The sequence below is a fragment of the Simochromis diagramma genome, unplaced genomic scaffold (genome assembly GCF_900408965.1).
Source record: "Simochromis diagramma unplaced genomic scaffold, fSimDia1.1 OVJJ01000438.1, whole genome shotgun sequence".
Taxonomy (NCBI): domain Eukaryota; kingdom Metazoa; phylum Chordata; class Actinopteri; order Cichliformes; family Cichlidae; genus Simochromis; species Simochromis diagramma.
Genome location: NW_024387263.1, coordinates 650573 through 669720, shown reverse-complemented (window position 1 = coordinate 669720; position 19148 = coordinate 650573). Strand labels below are relative to the sequence as shown.

General features: G+C 43.3%; 1 protein-coding gene across 8 annotated transcripts in view; it reads left to right on the top strand.

Moving 5' to 3' along the window:
- LOC120715363 (dedicator of cytokinesis protein 3) overlaps positions 1 to 19148 on the top strand; it is a 249886-nt gene that overhangs the window by 176088 nt on the left and 54650 nt on the right. For all 8 annotated transcript variants that reach the window (XM_040002307.1, XM_040002309.1, XM_040002305.1 and 5 more), the window contains 6 exons: positions 4534 to 4615; positions 5826 to 5886; positions 6021 to 6168; positions 8621 to 8709; positions 11548 to 11673; positions 14667 to 14791. In XM_040002307.1, the coding sequence (XP_039858241.1) occupies positions 4534 to 4615; positions 5826 to 5886; positions 6021 to 6168; positions 8621 to 8709; positions 11548 to 11673; positions 14667 to 14791 (631 nt within the window). The remainder of the gene's footprint in view (positions 1 to 4533; positions 4616 to 5825; positions 5887 to 6020; positions 6169 to 8620; positions 8710 to 11547; positions 11674 to 14666; positions 14792 to 19148) is intronic.

The window sequence follows — 19148 nt, the reverse complement described above, 5'->3', positions numbered from 1 at the left end:
TGAGGCTTGGAAGCTTGAGGGTTCTGTGCAGTGTCTTTGCTGTTCCCAGGACTCTGCTCTTCTGGACAGAGAGCTTGGATGTTGTTCCTGGGATCTGCTGGAGCCACTCGCCTAGTTTGGTGAGTGCCTCTTCTCTGAACTCTTGGTACTTCTCCAGCTACTTGTGTTCCTTCTGACTGATGTTGCTATCATTCGGATCACTGCATCTATTGCTACAATGCTATTTTGTCAGTCTGTATTTGGAACTCACACAGGATCTTAGCATTTTGACCTCGGGACTTCCAGGTTATACTCGGCACAGATGTTCCTGTACACTATGCCGGCCACTTGGTTATGGCGTTCCATGTATGCCTTGCCTGCTAGCATCTTGCACCCTGCTGTTATGTGCTGGATTGTCTCTGGGGCCTCTTTACACAGCCTGCACCTGGGGTCTTGCCTGGTGTGATAGACCCCAGCCTCTATGGATCTTGTGCTCAGAGCTTGTTCCTGTGCTGCCATGATTAGTGCCTCTGTGCTGTCTTTCAGTCCAGCTTTGTCCAGCCACTGGTAGGATTTCTGGATATCAGCCACTCTTCATGGTTCCCATTTGCCTGTGGGATCCCAGGTGCTTGTAGTTGTCCTCTATGTCTGCAATGTTGCCTTCTGGTAGTTCGAGCCCCTCAGTTCTGACTACCTTCTCTCTCTTTGTTATCATCCGACTACACTTCTTCAGTCTGAATGACTTTCTAATGCTTTTGCTGAACCAGCTGCTAATTGATGAGAGACACCCGGAATGGCTAACTGAAAGCTGGACGCTCTTAATCCCCAAGGATCCCCGGAAGAGACCGGTCCCATCCAACTAGCAGCCAATAACCTGCCTCAGTACCACACACACATAAATATGAGGGAAGAACACGCCGTCTTCTTCCTACATAACATATAAACAAATAAAATGTTCTTATTTTGTCGATTATATCATTGTTTTCTTCCTTGAATCAAACTCTGACTGAATAAAAAAAAACAACCAGCAACAATATTTAAAGAAACAAAAACAGGATTTAGAGCTGAATGTAAAACCCATATCTCACTCTTTCTTTGTGCCTCCTCACCCCCACATCTTCCACTAAGTCACAGCGTCCCACTGTTTGAGGAGAAATACATATTTATTGTGTTTTGTTGTATTTGTTTGGCCCACAGTGTCTCTGGGGGATTAGAATAAATTGTTCCATTTAAAGAGCCAGACGCAGTGTGTGTCTGTGTTGTAGGGATTTGTGGGTCCTCGTTGTTGTTTGCGTATTACCTTACACTATAACCTCAGAGTCTTATCATATGTGGCGGGGGGTAATCTGCTGAGTAATAAAGACTATATGAGGAACAATGTTCTATAATGAGATACCGTATTTAGTTGGGCCGTTTATGTTAATGAGGAAGTTCAGTTAGAGGATTTCTAACGATCGGTGTGTGAACACATCGTCAGCCAACAGCTCATGTTTGAGATGATTTATTACAGCAGCAGAAAATAGGTTTAGTTTGTCATCAAGGCTCTGAACTCATCACTTCAAACTAATATGGCAGAAATTTGTGAGCGTTGAGTGAATCGAGCGTACAGGTGGATGCAGAGCACCGGCACTTCATTAGACCCGTGAGCTGGGAGGGCATGTTTGATGTGTGACGACGTAGCTCGACGTGTCATCCTGATCACTCGCAGGTTTCACTCCATGCACTCAAACATTTCAAAGGAAATAAGATCATGTAAAAACTAGAATTTGCATTTTTTGAGTTTATATTATGATTTATGTTGTTACAACAATCTGTCGCACGGGTGGCAGCATGTGCAATCTACTCTGTGATTGACCTCGTAATGTGATCACTTCTCTTCCCTGCACAGTCAGCTGATATCGGCAGCATTTCGAACCTCCACATAATCAGCATCTTCATTCCTTCATTCTGTTGTCTTTACCTGAGCTGAAAGCCAGCCGTGCCATTTCTGAGCATTGCTCACCTCAGTGTTTTGAAGCAGGTGCGTCTGAAGCCGAGCTCTTCAGCAGACCCTTATTATCACCGCTGCAGAGAAGTTTCCCGACGTAAAGGCCATCGTCTCTGCCACCTCACTACGTGTGCTGAACACTGACGCAGGACTGCAAATATTCTACTAGTGCAGCTCAGAGAGAGACTGACTCACTGAGAATCGCTGCTTTCATTCTTCTGTTGTCTAAAGAAAAGGAACCAGGAATTGAGGCAACATATTAAACAGGGAAGGGTTTTATTTAACAGTGCTAACGAAGTGATGGCTTCAGTTGAAAAACTAATAAAACGAGAGTAGATAATACTCTAATGCATTGTCTCATAAACCCTTTTGCCCAGGACTGACTGTCAGAGCGTTCGTCCTGATTTTTCTCAGCTCGGTCTTGTCCAGAAGAATGAAGAACACGTTCTCCATCGCTCTCCTACTTCTTACACTTATTAATTTGCAGGAAACTTTTGTCCTATGCATTGTAAAATTGAGGTACAAATCGAACTTGAGCAGATAAAAGAACGGACAGAGAAAATCAGGCCCTCGCTGCTCCATCTTTCATGCCCATAAGTCTGTAGGCGCATGAAGCAAATGGGAAATACAGAGAAGTGCAGCGGATGGAGATGGAGAGATGAAGGGCTCATTAGGTGGGTAAGTGCTCTCAGAAGTGGCAGCTGCTCAAGCAGTTTTTGAAGGCAGAAAAAAAGGATTTCGCTGACTGAACCCAGTTCAGAAACTCCACCAGGAGAAGATCGTGGATTGAGATTTTCTGGCTGGCAGTCGAGGAGCCGGACCGTTTTGTTGGAGGCATCCCAACTCAGACTTCTCTGCTGTGCTGTAAAAATATCAGAAGCTAAAATATAACCTTGGTCACACTCGTTTATCATTTTCTGTCATGGTTGCGGCTGTGTGCAGGCAGGATGAGGACCCAAACGCAAGCTCACGGAGGCAGGAATGAACTCAAAACAGCTTTATTGCTGGACAGAAAAAACATACAAACTAAACTGGAAACTACAACACATTGCACGGAGAAACACACGGCCATGGATGAGGGAGAACGCGACACAGAACTGAGGGAGACGCAGACATAAATACACAGAGGGTTAACGAGGGAAGTGGGAGCACACGGGGAACACAGCTGACACAGATAATCGTAACGAGACACGGCAGGAGTGAACGCAACACTGACGGGAGACTGTCAAAGTAAAACAGGAAGTACACAGAGGTTCAGACAGGAGGAGAGAGAGCACGGGGAGAGCAGGGACATGACGGGCTGAGGAAAACGTGGAATAAAACACAAGGAGGGGAGACGAGGGCTCACAGACACACAGAGGGTAATCCAATAAGGAACATCTTAACAGAACCCAGGAACCACGGCATAAATAAAGAACAAAATACAAAACACACGAAAACTAAGAATACTGGGCCAACACGGCCCAGGACCGTGACACTTTCCTAAACAGGCATGACTGTGGTAGGAATATGTTGACTGGTATCTAATTATCTAACATCCTTTTAAATGTAACTCAGTTCATTACAGACTCTGGGGCTGTTCATGAAGCTCATAAGATAAAACTGTTTCCTCGTTTCTGTCGTAAAGACGTTCTTACGACTGTGGATCAGCTTATTAAACATGGAGGACAAATAATCGCTGTGAGCCAAAAACTCAGACTTTAGTTTGTGCTTAACACTCAAATATATAAGGCTGAATATCCCTGTCAGCTAATATTTGTATACTGATATTGTTGATTGATGTCGAAATATCATTCCCGATCTGGATTCCCATTTTGTGCCTCCGCATCTCGATTTTCTGGCATCTGGCCTGAGGCGACCTCGCGTGATGTAAGACCTGCCTGCTTTAAGACTGACGGGCATCAAGAAGAACACGACAGTAAGTCAGCGAGTATCAGTGGATTTATGTGCAGCTCCTCCTGTCAGACGTGCTTATGATTTGAGAAATCTTCTAATGTGTCTGAGGCACGACGTGGCTGAACAAAGGCCCGTCAGCTCCGTCGCGTTTCCCTGGATAAATATGGGTTAAAAGAACAGAGTCGCTGACACCAGCAGACAATACTTTGCTGTTCCCTGAAGCGAAAAAGGCTGAGACATGCTGCTTTAGAGTTTCCTCACTGCTGGTACTCGCGGGGAAAAGGCTTGAGCAGAAATCCAAAAGAATTTTTATCTCTTTCAGAAATCCCTCGAGGAGACGGAGAGAGGGCGCCGGGGGTAAATTGCCAGCGGTTAGAGCTTCTCAACCTCAGGCTTGAGCAGCGTGTGCAGTTGACATGTGGCTGATATGAGGAACATTTAAAGAAAAACAGAAGTTTTTTAAGTTTGATTCACAGACTCTGCCAGATAAAGCCATCTGGCAGAGTCTGTGAATAAAGAGAGAGAGACGCCACACACTGTTTCCTGTATCTCCTTTTCTCAGGTCAAATATCAGCGATAAAGCAGCACAGAGGCGGTGACGACCTGATCTCACTGAGAGAAACCGTTTTTACTAAAACTAACCAGAGTGGCCGTTGATTGTGTTGTTTCAGTGAGAAGTTCATGGTGAGACTGAACAAGAACGGAGGTCCAAAGAATCCAGAGAAGGTGGACCGGCTGTGTGCCCTCTTCACGGTAACAACAACACACACACACGCACACACACACACACACACGCACACACACACACACACACACACGTTTAATGACACTCCTGGTGCAGTGATGGTGTTTCGTGTAATTTAAGAAGGGAACAGTTGAAAAACTGAGGATCTAAAAGTGAGGAAGCATTGCCCCCTGTTGCTCTGCAGCAGAATCAGTCTGCAGATCGTTTGATGCATTTTTGCTGCACTAAAGCTCCCAACGTTCACTGATGCAGTTATTTGAATTCTTCAGTAATTACAAAAACTCAATTGAAGTCAGTATTATAAGGTGAATGCATGATTTACATGTAAGTCACAGGGGAGATGAAACCAGACGTGCTTAAATGATTAAGCTGGTTAAATCTGAGCGTTCTTGTTTCAACCCGAGCTGGAATCAGTCCATATATGTCTAAATTACACACATATTTATCAAATGAATAAAACAATCCACTGATGCAGCAGTCTAAGCAGAGCTTCTTAGTCCTCCTGTCTCCCTGGGCCTCCTCCAGCTCTTCCAGGGCCTTCCCAAACCCAGCAAACCCAGGACAAGCTGATCGTTACAGCCTGTCCTGAGCGCTCGAGTTTCCTGACATACCTGAACAGCTGGCTAATTTTCATGAAGCTCCTCAAACTAAATATCTCTAAAGCTGAGCCCAGTCAGAAGCTAATTTCCTCTGAAGCCTTATTCTTAGCTCGGGAGCCATAAGTGAGAAACATAGACCGACCGATAACAACTTCACCTACCCGCTCAGTGAGTGGTACAGCATCCACATCAGTCTGTCTGGCAGTCTCCTGCTCCAATCTTCCTCAACTCATGAACAAGATCCAGAGAAACCTGAACTTCTTAACTTGGGGCAGGAAATCATTCCTCTCCCGGAGTGTTAGAAACCACGATTTTCCTGCTGAGAAGCAGTGCCTCAAGGTGGAAGTGTTAATTATCATTCCAACTGTGTTGCATTTGGCTGCAAAACCTCCCCAGCTGGAGCTGGAGATCACCTCTGACTGGACCAGCAGCACCATCATCTGCAAAAAACAGCAAAAGATGTGATCCAGGAGCTCCTGGCTCCACATCGGAGTTCTGTCCATAAACGTTATGAACAGAAACTCAGAGCACAAACCTTCTTTAATTGTAAGAAAAGCTGAAGCTGGTGGATGATGATGATGATGATGATGATGATGATACCTTTTTCTTTTTCTCACAGGATCTGAGTAACAAAGACATGAAGAGAGATCTCTATATTGTCTCACAAGTTATCAGGACAGGTAAGTTATGTTATGTAGGTGGAAACAATTCCTGCAGAAATGCCTGAAATAACTTTGTCAAGTTTATAATGTGCACCTTTATTAACCTGAAATGAGCCTTTCTCATTATGTGACGCACACGCCTCTGGTTACAGGTCGAATGCTGCTGAATGACAGTAAGAAGGGTCCTCCGCACGTCCAGTACCGTCGACCGTATGGCTGTGCGGTCCTGGCCATGAGCGACGTGCTGCAGACCATCTCAGAGCTCAAAGAGGAGAAAGATTTTGTCCTTAAAGTGTACACGTAAGTGTCTGCACTCGCAGATAACGAGGCAAGAGAAAATACTCAGGGTTCACCACAAGTAATGGCCTGATTAGACTCACAGCACAGGACTCGAACCTGTGGTGAAGCAGTGACACAGATATGAGTCGCTGGTGCTGATCGATGATGTGACAGGAGACATAAGCAGACATATGAATCCTGAATGAAGTGTACAGATCTCAGGTTTAGTTGCTGGCACTTCATTGGACAGATGGGTTTAGGAAGGTAAAGAAGAGGAATTTCCTTCTAAGGCCAATCAGCTGATCTCAAACCTGCCAGCATTTCGTTTACAGAGGAGAAAACTAAAGGCAGGAAGAAGCAACAGCTAAACACAGCTGCAGTCAGAAGCTGGCAGAGTTACAAAGGAGGAAACACTCACTCGTAATGAGTTTGGACCGGAGAAGGTCGGTACCTGTAAGGGATTCTTAATTAAATATTAAAAAGTAAACAAAATGTTTACTTTTTAAATATTTTGTTACGATTATGCTGATATGTCCGGGTACATGTGACCCTCGAAATAAGTGGACTGTTGTTTTTTTGGTAAAGTCCTGATATTAAAGCTAAAAGTCTTTGTTTTAAATCCATATTTATCATATTACTGTATGTTTGAGTGAACTAAAATAGCAAAAGTGCCCAAAAATATCAGCTTACAGCACAAACTCAACACACCCAGAGCTCAGAGATGATATTTTCTTTTTGGAAAATCATTTTGTCCTACTCTAAATATTTCTGGGCTGAGAGAAAAGGTCAGAGAGAGAAAGAGGAGAAGGTTAAAGATAAGCGAGCTGGAGAGACAGTAAAGAGTGGGGCATGCCATATATTTTTATTATAGCTTTACTTCTGTTCTTATCTCTCTGTCACCACCAGCCTCTTCTTTTTCTCTCCTTTCCTTATTTGTAAGAGAGACCGAGAGCGGCTGCACAGCCTCACTGTCAGTGCAGTTTGTGACGTCAGCAGCTTTTCTTTCACTCACACGCAAAGTCGATGCTCGGCATTAGGGACTACCCCTCAGCTGAACCTCTGAAAACGTGCCTGCAGGATCTGTGTGTGTGTGTGTGTGTGTGTGTGTGTGTGTGTGTGTGTGTGTGTGTGTGTGTGTGTGTGTGTGTGTGTGTGTGTGTGCGTTTGATGCCTCAGTCTTAGCTGAACTGCTCGGGTCGGTTCACGGGGGGTTAGACGTCTCCTTTTCAGGCTTGTGTTCCAGCCTCGTGTGACGTTAACGGGACCGAAATCATCAGTTTGTTAGAATCAGCCGAGGAAAATGTAGATCCACACGTTCACTCTGAAGAAAGACGAGTAAATTAAGAGTGGAACGAGCGAGTTGTTTTATTGGATGGGGCTATTTTATGTTAATACAAAAATCCAGCAGCTTGACACAGCGTGGCTCATCCACTGTATTATCTGCAAATAGGTCTGCTAGTTACTGCTCTTTTTCTCTTTCCTCCTGTTGTTTCCTTGATTAATCAGTCGATCTGTAAAACTGTGAAAATGCAATTTCCTGGCCTCTAAATGGCTCAAAGATGCCATTAACGGTTGTTTAATCTGACCTTTGGTCTAATCTAAAAACTGTTTTCCCTTTATGAAACAAAAAAAAGAAAATAAAAAGTATGATTTGGCCGAGAGCAGCAGTCTCTAGTGCACAGAAGTGTGCAATACAAACAGAGATGTTACATTTTCCAACAAAACCACAGAACCAAAGATGCGTTTGCACAAAAATGCACCAGGTCGGCACTCGAAATGGAGAGTGGGTTTGTCAAGATACCAGCGATGAAGCCCGGGTGAAGATGATCTGCACACAGACAGATGTTTTGTTGCATTTTTGGAGTAGCAGCAGGAGTGAAAGGGAAGCCTACAAGATGGGAGTGAACCTGCTGCCGTGTGTCGTTTGGAGACGATGACACCGACAAAGAGACAGGAGGCCCGGCTGAAGATATTAAGATCCACACTGGGAGTGAGCAGGATGGAAGGGATTTGAAATGAATATGATGAAGTTCGAGCTCCATGCAGAAGAAGAGAAGATTCAGAGGACAGATGTTTGGTGCGACAGGAGAACAGACAACAGAGAGGGAGAGATGGAAACAGCTGATCTGCTGTAGAGACCAACGAAGACATGGAAGAAAGACCTGCTCCAATTTATCCGTGTATTTAACTCCAAAATTTCCCCTCACTTCCTCTGACATGTCAGCGCTGCTGCTCTGCCTTGCTACCTGTCATTCACCTCACCACCCCAGCATCCACCCGTAGACCACGCCCCAATTTTATATTTTGTATCATAATTGCAATGATTGATGGCACGTACGCCCCAAAGTAACTGCCAAAATAACTAGATTTCAAAAGTCCATTATATCCAACCGAACTTTTGTTGTATAAAAACACAAGTTACAAATATATTGTTATCCTTTATAGGACATGATTGTTTTTTGTTGCTCTCCAGGTGTAACAATGAGAATGAATGGTACCAGATCCATGAGAACATCATCCGCAAGTCCAGCACCAAATACACGGCACCCAGCACCAACTACGGTAGGAGAAACCACGTGTTTGTGTACCTGAGTTTGGATGATCGGACCCCAACAAACTGAGTGTGGGATAAAGAGCACATCTCTGATTTATGCTAAATACAAATACTGAAGCTCATAGTTACATTTAAGAATAAATAACTTGTTAATATCTCAAAGATCTCCACTTTCTTTCATGCAAACTTTTCTGGGTCTGAATCCCGAACAAGCCCTGAAACGGGCTACAGGATGAGGGGAGTAACAGTAGAGCAGTGGTTCCCAACCTCCAGGCCACAGACTGGTACCAGTCCATGAGTCGTTTGGTACTGGGCTGCGAGAGTGGAGGCTCGGGGTGAAATGTATGGTTTTCTGGGTTTTTATCAGTTTTTAGCGTTAACTTGGTTTCCTTCGGTCTTTCCCCGTGTAATGAATAAATCTTCTTTTTTTGGTATACTGGTTTTATTTTGTATTTATGACACCTTAATGGCCGGTCTGTGAAAATATTGTCGGGTATAAACCGGTCTGTGGGGACCGCTGGCCTACAGGATGAGGGGAGTAACAGTAGAGTATCCATGTGAAAGAAAAGGTGAAAAAGATTACAAACTCAATCCTGATTTTATTAAAAGCTCTAACTTCACCTCTACGCCCTAAATAATCCAGAAATAAAAGAAAAGCATCAGCAAACAGATAATGTTGGGAGATTGGAAATAAAAATGAAGAATCTGCACCTCAACAACACAAAAGAAGAAAAACCCCACTCTGCAAACAGAAGGTCACAGTTACTCACTGGGAGCTTGACATAATTAAAACACAACACACGGCTAAGGCTGCTGTACGTCTGGCCCATAGAGAGACTGAGCTGCTCTCCTCCCCAGCTCTTACACTGTAGGCCTGGTTGATCGCTGAGTGCAGCCAGCTGTGCCCTCACTCCACTGGAAATGACGGGCAACCCAGCTATGGTAAGAGAGGAGGCATAAAGGTTAGCAATCAACACCCAAACAACACAGCAGGCTTGCTACACGTATATCGGAGCACAATTTATTATCCTAAAAGTATATTTTTTTTATTCTACTGGATTTTTTTGTCCAGGTGAATTATTTTGGCCACAAAACCCAGAAGCAGATAAGTTATCCTTGCAGGGTCACCCTGCAACATTAGCAGTGTGGTGGTGTTTTTGTGAACACAGCAGCCGAGGGTGGAGGCAATTTCTAGCACTCAGTTATTGCTCCAGCCCGCTGATGTTCTGTGTGGACCGTTTCTTCCAGTCACTTTATTACTTCTGTCAAAGCACAGAGGGCAGGAGCAGATTCTAGTCCTGCAGCACTTGTGACTCGTTTTATTTCATCACTGATGAGTCAGCCGACATTTCAGGAACACTGAACAAAAAAGAGTTCCCAGGAGCAACTTATTTAGATTAGAGCGTCTGACTGACACATGCAAGTCATCACACTGACATCAGCGGGAAAATCATATTAATTGGTGTCACTGTGGAGGACTCTCCTCTGCCCCAGTGTTAAAGTCTGTGAACTAGGGCTGCCACAAACGATTATTTTGATAGTCGACTAATCAGATCATCATCCATTGGACGTAAAACGTACAGCTTATTGCACCAGCAGCATCTGCTCTTATATAACTATCATTAGCTTACAGCTTTAAGTGTTTAAGGTGCTAACTAAAAATAAAGACAAGATGATAGTTTATTAAAGTTTAATGAAATTTGCAGATTGTCTCGGTGAAGTTTAATAAACTCCTTGCTATCTAAAATATAACAGGACACCGGAGTAAATTCTCCAGCATCTCACACTTCTGATGATCAGCTGTCTGCTTGATGTTTATTCAGCTGTGTAAAAACTATAACTTTAATCTCAGCCAAACCGATTTACTCAGGAACAAATAAAAGACTAAAAAAAGTCCAAACAATAACATTTTGAAGTTATCTAAGTGACTCATATATCATGTTTAACCTGAGTAGCGAAAGACGGCGGTGGGTTTGAAAACGATCTGCCGGGAGTCCGGTGTTCTCACGGCTCTAGTTAGCCTAGCCCCCGGCTAGCTATCGAGCTAGTGGGTAACAGACGTCTCCGAAAACGTCGGAGCGCTTTTGAAAATATGCGGTGTCTTGATAAACTGAGCAGATATTTGAGGTTTACACAGCTACATTCTCGCCTGAAAATATGTTAAACGTTTATTTTGTGACCCAGAAAGAATAATAAGAGTAATATTAAAACTAACTAGCTGCCGCCATTGTTGGAAACTGAGCTGGGCTGCGCTATGAATTCTGGGACACAGCTTCTTCTTCTTCTTCGGGGTTTAACGGCAGCTGGCATCCTTGTACATGCAGTGCTGCCATCTCCTGTTTCAGTCCATTATTACACTCTTAAATCCTGCTACTTATTCCTGCGTCTTTTGTGATCTTACAAAGCTTCAAACGACACGTCGACTATTAAATCAGTCGTCGACGATTTTGATAGTCGACTAATCGTGGCAGCCTTACTGTGAACTCCCATGACCCCGCACAGATATGTGTCTTTAAAAAAACATAATCCAGCAGCAAACTTTTGTTTTCAGGTGAAGAGATGAACCCAGACTAACAGGCTGAGAGTCTGCTGGAAAAGCAGTTTGGCAACGTTTAGCATGCATTGAAATGTTTGTTCTGATTCTGGGGAGATCAAACGAGCTCTGCAGCTTCAAAACTCTGTTTAGACTTTAAGTTTATCTGAATTTTATGTGTGGCCTAAAGGCTGTGCTTTTTAAATAGGGCACTTTGTTCTGTCTTCTTCCTTTGCTTTTCATCCATCTCTCTACCCATCTTCTTTTTCTGTCAACCCACTCGTTCCCATTTCTTCCCCTTCACATCCTGCAGGGCTGATCATCTCCCTGCAGCTGCTGAGGGGCGACATGGAGCAGGTCCGCAGAGAAAACCCGCTCATTTTCAGCAGGGGGGTGGCCATCACACGCAAACTGGGATTCCCAGATGTCATCATGCCCGGTGAGTCACATATCCAGCTTCATGCAGGCCTACCCATCACAGCGCAGCGGGCTGTCCACCTCAACACTTCTATTCTTAGTTTACGTAAGCACACAGCAGAGATGGACTCCGTGAATAACACGTAAAAGAAATAAAAACAACAATTCAGGTTTGAATCATGTAAATGGGTCAGACAGGAATAGAAAAAGTGCTGAATGTCTGGGCGGGTTTTGTACATCTCTACCTTCTGCTTTTGAAGAAGGGAGCAAAAACACGTACCTGTTGAGCTGAAGCACAGAGAAAAGGTGCAGTGTTGCAGGTGTTCTTCTTGAGCAGGCATTTTGTAAACAGTTTTATTTCTTGCAGCTATAAAAATCTTCAAAAGCTTTGTTTGGCTTTCAAAGAGGCCTTTGGATCAATGTCCAAGTTCCAAACAAAGAAAGAGAATTTAGATTTGAGGTCCAGGATCCCTGAAAATAAACAAGTGACTTCAAGGCTGGACAGATGGACAGAACCACAGAAACCGATCTGCGCTCCTGCCGGGCTGCTGCTTAATTTAGATTCCTACATGGGAGCAACAAAGGAGTGAATCTGGTTTTTCCAGCAGGAACGTCTCCAAAGCATTGGTCGAAGTAAACAGAATTTCCCAGAATTGGACCCGCTTTCTGATATTCCTGTGTTAGCTTCCTCTTCTGAGAGCTATAAATCCATTACAGGGAGACCGAATGTGTCAGTTTGCATCTGACTTCATTTTAATTACAGTGGAGCTTCTCCTCCTGTAATATGTTAAAATGTTTGTGAAGACCTTCAAAGCTGTAAAAATGTGTTATTATTTAATAACCCAATAAACTGAGTTACAGGCTTGTAGATATTTAAGTCCACAGATGTATTTTTCATAAGTGTGGAAATCTCTTTCAGCAGCACTTAGCTTAAGTCACTTTGATGATTTAATGTCTTGTTGTACAGCTTCCCAGCTGTTTCTGTCGGTGTGTAAAAGATAATTCAATCTTCTCAACAAGTGCACTGCCTGCTGTCAGAGACGTGTTAGGCATGCACTCTCATTTATTTATCAGCCTTAGCTCTTATCTGCCCCAGAGGAGTGACATCATTTAGTCCAGCCCCTCTGCAGGAGACTGGAGCTCGAACTATCTGGTCCTGGGTGAGGGACCAGACAAAGAGTGATTCAAATGATTTGCCATGGGAGACCCTGCCAGGGACAAATCCCCCCACCCCTGAAAACATATATATATATAAAAAACCCTCCACCACAATAAGGTAGTGATCGTGTTGTTGAACAGAACATGGAAATGTCGAGTGTTAATCAGACCTTTAGAAATCATTGCTGTGGCGCTGTGAGCAGATGTACACACAGTGCAGCAGCTTCTGGAGGAAGTAAGAACCAGGGGGCAGAAAAATCTGGCAAAAGAAAATAAAAATGGCAAATGTTTGGTAAATCTTAGAGAAAGCAAAAAAACAAATGAAAATAAAAAATATATCGTGATGTCTCACTGTGAGGGACTCATAGACTTCTTTAGACCATGTTGGAGGTTTTCTTGGTGCACTGTGGAGTTTAAATATGTGAATTTGTTTCCAACTTCACTTTGAAAAGTAAAATATTATAGTTCCTTAAGTTTTCTCTCATAAATTTGCAGCTGACACAAAGATTTTACATTTTTATGTTTGAGAAAACTTTTATTTCCATATCTGGATTTTAGGTTTTATGCCTCGTTTTTCCAACTGGCTGCAGCCTGATAAAGAAACCACAAAGATGGACAAGTGTGTGTTTGTGTGTGAATGCTGCAGCAGCCTGATATCACATCCAGGCAGCAGCTGGATTTACATACAAAAAGCATCTCACTGTTTACTTTTTGTATCCACTGCTTGCAGCTTCATTCAGTTAAAGAAACCTCACCTGTCCCACATTCATGCTTACTTTTTAGATTTAGCAGAAATACCAAACACTGATGCTGCTGAAGCTAAAGTGCTATGATCTCCACAGTCTCCTGTTAATTCATTTATGCAGCCTGTAAAATATGTGACCTCAGAAAATATTCAACATCCCGCATTTATGTGCTTGACAAGAGAGGCTTTCTTGGAGGCATAATTTCAGCCCCAAATATAATTTCTCCTCTGGTCTGTGGTGCTGTTAGTCCGGTGAGGTAGTTATGATGTGAGCTGCCATGTTTTAGAGCTGCAGAAATGTCTGTTGCTCTCCAATAGACGGGGCTGAAAAATTAAGCTGAGGGCAAAAAACTGCAGTTCCTCTAAAAGCAAGTCAGTCCCTTAGACTTCCTGTTAACTTTACAGCAGGAAATAAACATTCTTACAGCCTGCTACAGAAATTATTCAAAGCTTTTACCCCGTCGTGCCAGCTGTCAGGAGTTAATCTTTACATAATTACAAGAAGTGCTTTGAATAAATCATCATTACCATAGATTCATCTGTACCACATCAGGTCCTTTTGTAGCAGCCCTGCAAGCCAATCGTTTGCTTTGTATTTAACTTTCGCCTTTAGAAATAAAGGACACGAGTCGAGCAGCTTCATAGTCCAGCTCATGAACCTGCTGTGCTGCTCTCATTGGTGAATACTCTTAATGATGATGAGCTTAACAGGTAAACAAATGAACGCTTACATTAAGCTTCCCTCTACAGCAAACAGGAAGAAAACACAGGGCTGCACATCCCACAGGCACCAGTGTCTTTCACACCTCTTTCACACACATTAACCACTGCTCCCCTCAGGCAGTGATGGAGTGAGTGTTTAACTCCCATCTTTATACATTAAAGGTGACACCTCCTCTATGAGGACGAGCGGGGAGTGATAAATGAATCCGCACACGTCCACACAGGTCGTTAGTCTTATGTGTGTCAGCTTAAAATGTGTGCGACACACCGCGCCTGCTTCGAGATTACGGACATGTTTGCATCTTTGTTTCATCTTTACAAATAAAACAACCATGTGCGCTGGTGTTTGACACATATTAGTCTGCATTAACATGTCTCTGCTGGTCCAGGTGACATCCGTAACGACCTGTACCTGACACTGGAGCGAGGAGATTTTGAGAGGGGAGGGAAAAGCGTTCAGAAGAACATCGAGGTGACCATATATGTGCTTTACGCCGACGGAGAAATCCTCAAGGTAGGGAAACGTTCCTGCAATAAAAAGCCTTCTTTTGTCCATTTAGTGGCACATAATATAAACAGATGTTCAGCATCTGTATCCATCTTTCTTCTCCTAACAAAAAAAAATGTCTTTCATCAGTTTGAAGTTGTGCCTAATGTTAAACTTTAGGCTGGTTTATAGCAGTAAGTTTCTTTAAAGGCAGCAGAGAATTTGTAGCTCACAGCAAACATGTTTCTGGTGTTTTGATGGTTTAGTTCAAGTTTAGATTAGAATTAGTAACTAATTAAAACACACTAAGTAACAGCTGCAGCAAATGAACCACTTCAATGTTTTTGGAGATGAAATGACCTGTTTTATGAGTGGACTGTAAGAGTAAAGTAGTGAAAATGTTGTAAGTTAGAATAAATGAGCAGTATAATCCACTATCAGCTCTTTTATGTGTGTGAAATCCACGTTGTTGACCGTGCACACTTCAGTACATGGTTTTAGTTTCTGTGCCGGTCTCATGATTTCTTGGGTACCTGCTGCCCCCTGTAGGTTCAAACCTCATATAAAGAAACTAAAACACTTTAAAGCAGCAAACATCCTCCTGCTTTACAGGTGAAAATAGAGCAACAGGACCGCTGAGTCTTTGATTTTATTTATTTTCTGCTGTGTTTTACTTGCATCTATTTGAAAGACTGAGTGTAAACACAAAAAATATTTTATGTACTGGAATGTGCAGAAAATAGGTTTAAATGTTAAACTAATTTCTTCCAGTCAGAGAATGTTGCAGATAATTAAATGTTTGCTTGATGCATGAAGTTAAAAGATTAAAACTAAAGTTTTAAAAAGAGACTTTTCCATTTGATTACCCAGCTCATAGGAAGTGACAAACAAATGGGAGACCACACACAGGTTTCTAAAGACTGTAAGACATATTTAATGAAAATAAGGTAAAGCAACTTAAACACAATTTAAAGGACATAACAGCCATAACTGAAACTTCCAAATGAACAAGATGGGTGCCAGACAGAGAGAGCCAAAGCCAGCGCCACGCTGGTTCAGTCAAGGTGTCTTTATATACACACTGGGACTGGCCTCTCAGGTGTGCTGCATCAATAATTGGGTCAGCTCCACCTACCTGCAAGAAACAGGTAAAAGAAAAAGCAAAACACAAGGCCAGCCCACTGGCCGTCACACTCCCCCCCATAGAACAGGGTCTCACCCTGAATTGGCAAACACATTTACATTATGAATTTGCAACTAGAAGAACATGCATATATTAAATCCATAACATAACACACACACACACACACACACACATATATATATGCAACCTCACTTTCAACACCTTTTGTGTGCTTAAAAGTCATCTTCAGCTCAACTCCAACCTTGGCAACCTTGGTACCTAGGAGCAATTTAAGAGGAAGGAAAACGATACTGGAGAGGACATACTTCATATGAGGAGTGAAACTGCTGGTTACAAAGGGGCACGGGACAAAGCATCTGCCAAGACATTATCTTTGCCCTTAATGTGCTGGATGTCCATATTGTAAGGCTGCAAAAAGAGAGCCCACCGCATGAGCCTCTGATTTGGGTTCTGCAATGAGTTCAAGAAAGTGAGAGGGTTATGGTCAGAAAATACCTCAATTGGCCGAGCAGAATCTAAATATACCCTAAAATGCTGCAAGGCCAAGACTGATGCCAAAGCTTCCTTTTCAATGACCGAATAATTCAGCTGATGGGAGTTGAACTTCTTGGAATAGAAACTAACTGGATGTTCAGTACCTTGCTTGTCAGCTTGGACTAGAACAGCACCTGCACCAATGTGGCTTGCGTCCACATACAGCTTGAAGGGCTGATCCAGACGAGGTGCTAAAAGCACAGGTTCAGAGCATAGTAAAGCTTTTACATCCCAAAAAGCTTGCTGGCATGCTGCAGACCAAATAAACTTTACTTTGGCCTTCAACAAATCAGTCAGAGGAGCAACCACTGTTGAGAAGTTTCGACAAAAACAGCGATAATAACCGACCAGATCCAAAAATCTCATGAGTTCTTTTTTGGTTACTGGAACAGGGAACTCTTTGATGGCCAACACCTTTGCATCAACTGGCCTCACATAACCTTGGCCCACAACCTTGCCAAGATGGGTCACAGTTGCTTTTGCAAATTCACATTTTGCCAGGTTGATAGTCAGATTTCCCCAAACTAGTCATTCAAACAGAGTGCGAATACGATCCAGATGATCCTCCTAGGTGCTACTATATATCACCACGTCATCTAGGTAAACAGCACAGCCTTTCAGCCCATTAACAACCATATTCATGAGTCGCTGAAATGTAGCTGGACCATTGCGTAAACCAAAACCCATGACTGTATATGAATAAAGACCAGATGGCGTGATGAAAGCAGATATTTTCTGAGCTCTGGGAGTCAGTGGCACCTGCCAATATCCCTTCAACAGATCAAACTTGCTCACATATTCTGCTGACCCCAACTTGGTCAATACAGTCGTCAATATGAGGCAAGGGATAGGAATCGGGTTTGGTCACTGCATTTACTTTACGAAAGTCTGTGCAACAACGTGGTGATTTATCAGCTTTTTCAACCAAGAAACATGGGGAAGCCCAGCTTGATGACGACGGCACTGCAATGTTGTTTTCCAACATGTAATGAACTTCCTTCTCAATTATTTTCCTCTTTTCCTCAGAGACCCTGTAGAACCTCTGCCGGATTGGTTTTGCATCACCCACATCAATATCATGCTCTATCAAAGTTGTCTTAGAAGGTGTGTCTCTAAACAAGGTTGGATACCTTTTAATTAATGCAGACAGTTCTGCACATTTGTCAGCAGGCAAATGGCCCAACAGCACCTCCAAGTTCCGAAGAGTCTCTGAATTCTTCAGACGACCAAGCAATAAAGGATCATCAGGTGCTGCCACATCCTCCCCCCCACAAACTGACTGTGCTATTGTACAAGCAGTCAACCCTGGACTCGATGTGGAAGGAGAAATGAGAGAGCCTGACAGACCGACAAAGGACGAACACGATATGGTTTCAACAAATTAACATGCCAAAGTTGATTTCTTTTCCGGTGATCTGGGGTAGCAATCAGATAATTCTGTTCAGACAGTTTCTGTACCACGGTGTAGGGCCCAGCAAACCGTGCCTGGAACAGTGACCCTGCAATCGGCAGTAAAGCCAAAACCTGGTCACCCGCACTAAACTGCTGCTCTTCAGAACGCCGTTCATAAAAATATTTCATCTTGACCTGAGCCTTTTCAAGGTTCTGTTTGGCCAACTGACCTGCCACATACAGTCTGTGCCAAAAACCATTAACATAATCTATCAGGTTCACTGGTGGTTCACCTGACAACCACTTATCGCACAACACTGTCAATGGTCCCCGAACTTTGTGGCCAAAGACCAAGTCATTTGGGCTAAACCCAGTACTCTCCTCGCGCTGCCAACAGAAGCCGCGGTAAACCTTCCTCCCAGTCACTCCTCATTTTGGTGCAATAGGCACGTAACAAGGACTTCAGTGTTTGATGGAAGCGCTCCAAAGCACCTTGGCTCTGTGGATGATAAGGAGAGGCTTTATTATGTACAATATTCAACAGCTTAAGAACTTGTGCAAATAGATTTGACGAAAAGTTTGATCCCTGGTCACTCTGAATAATCTTCGGCATGCCAAATATAGAAATAAACTGTCAAAGCCTTCACCACAGACTTGGCTGTGATGGTACGCAGCGGATATGCAGCAGGATAACGCGTAACCTGGCACATTACAGTCAAAAGATACTCCGAACTAGATGTTGCTCTAGGAAGAGGGCCCACACAGTCAATGATCAAATGTTCAAATGGGTTACTCACAGCAGGGATGGGACAAAGTGGAGCAGGTTTAGACTGATTTGGCTTACCTATAATTTGGCAAGTATGGCAGGTCTTAATGTAAGCTGAAACATCATGCTTAAGACGTGGCCAAAAGAAGTAGTGCAAGATGTAATTATAAGTATTCGTCACTCCCAAATGCCCAGATTTGTCATGAGAACACTTCAACACCTCGTCACGGTATTTAGTTGGAACCACAATCTGGACAACTGGACTTCCAACTAGGGCTGCACGATTAATCGTTAGAAAATTGCGATCTCGATTCATACTTATGTGCGATCTCATTTCCAAATGACAACTTTAAAAAAAAGAAAAGAAAAAAAGACGACGACGATTGTACCGCATTTTGATCCGGGATGTAATCTGCATGAAAACAAGCGCTCACTCTTCCTGCTCAACAAATGACAAGGGCGGAGCCTTATACCACGTGATACAGAAGCTGTGCCGTGTGATGCTAAAATTAGCAGGGAAAAAACAACGGAGAGCACGTCAGGGATGA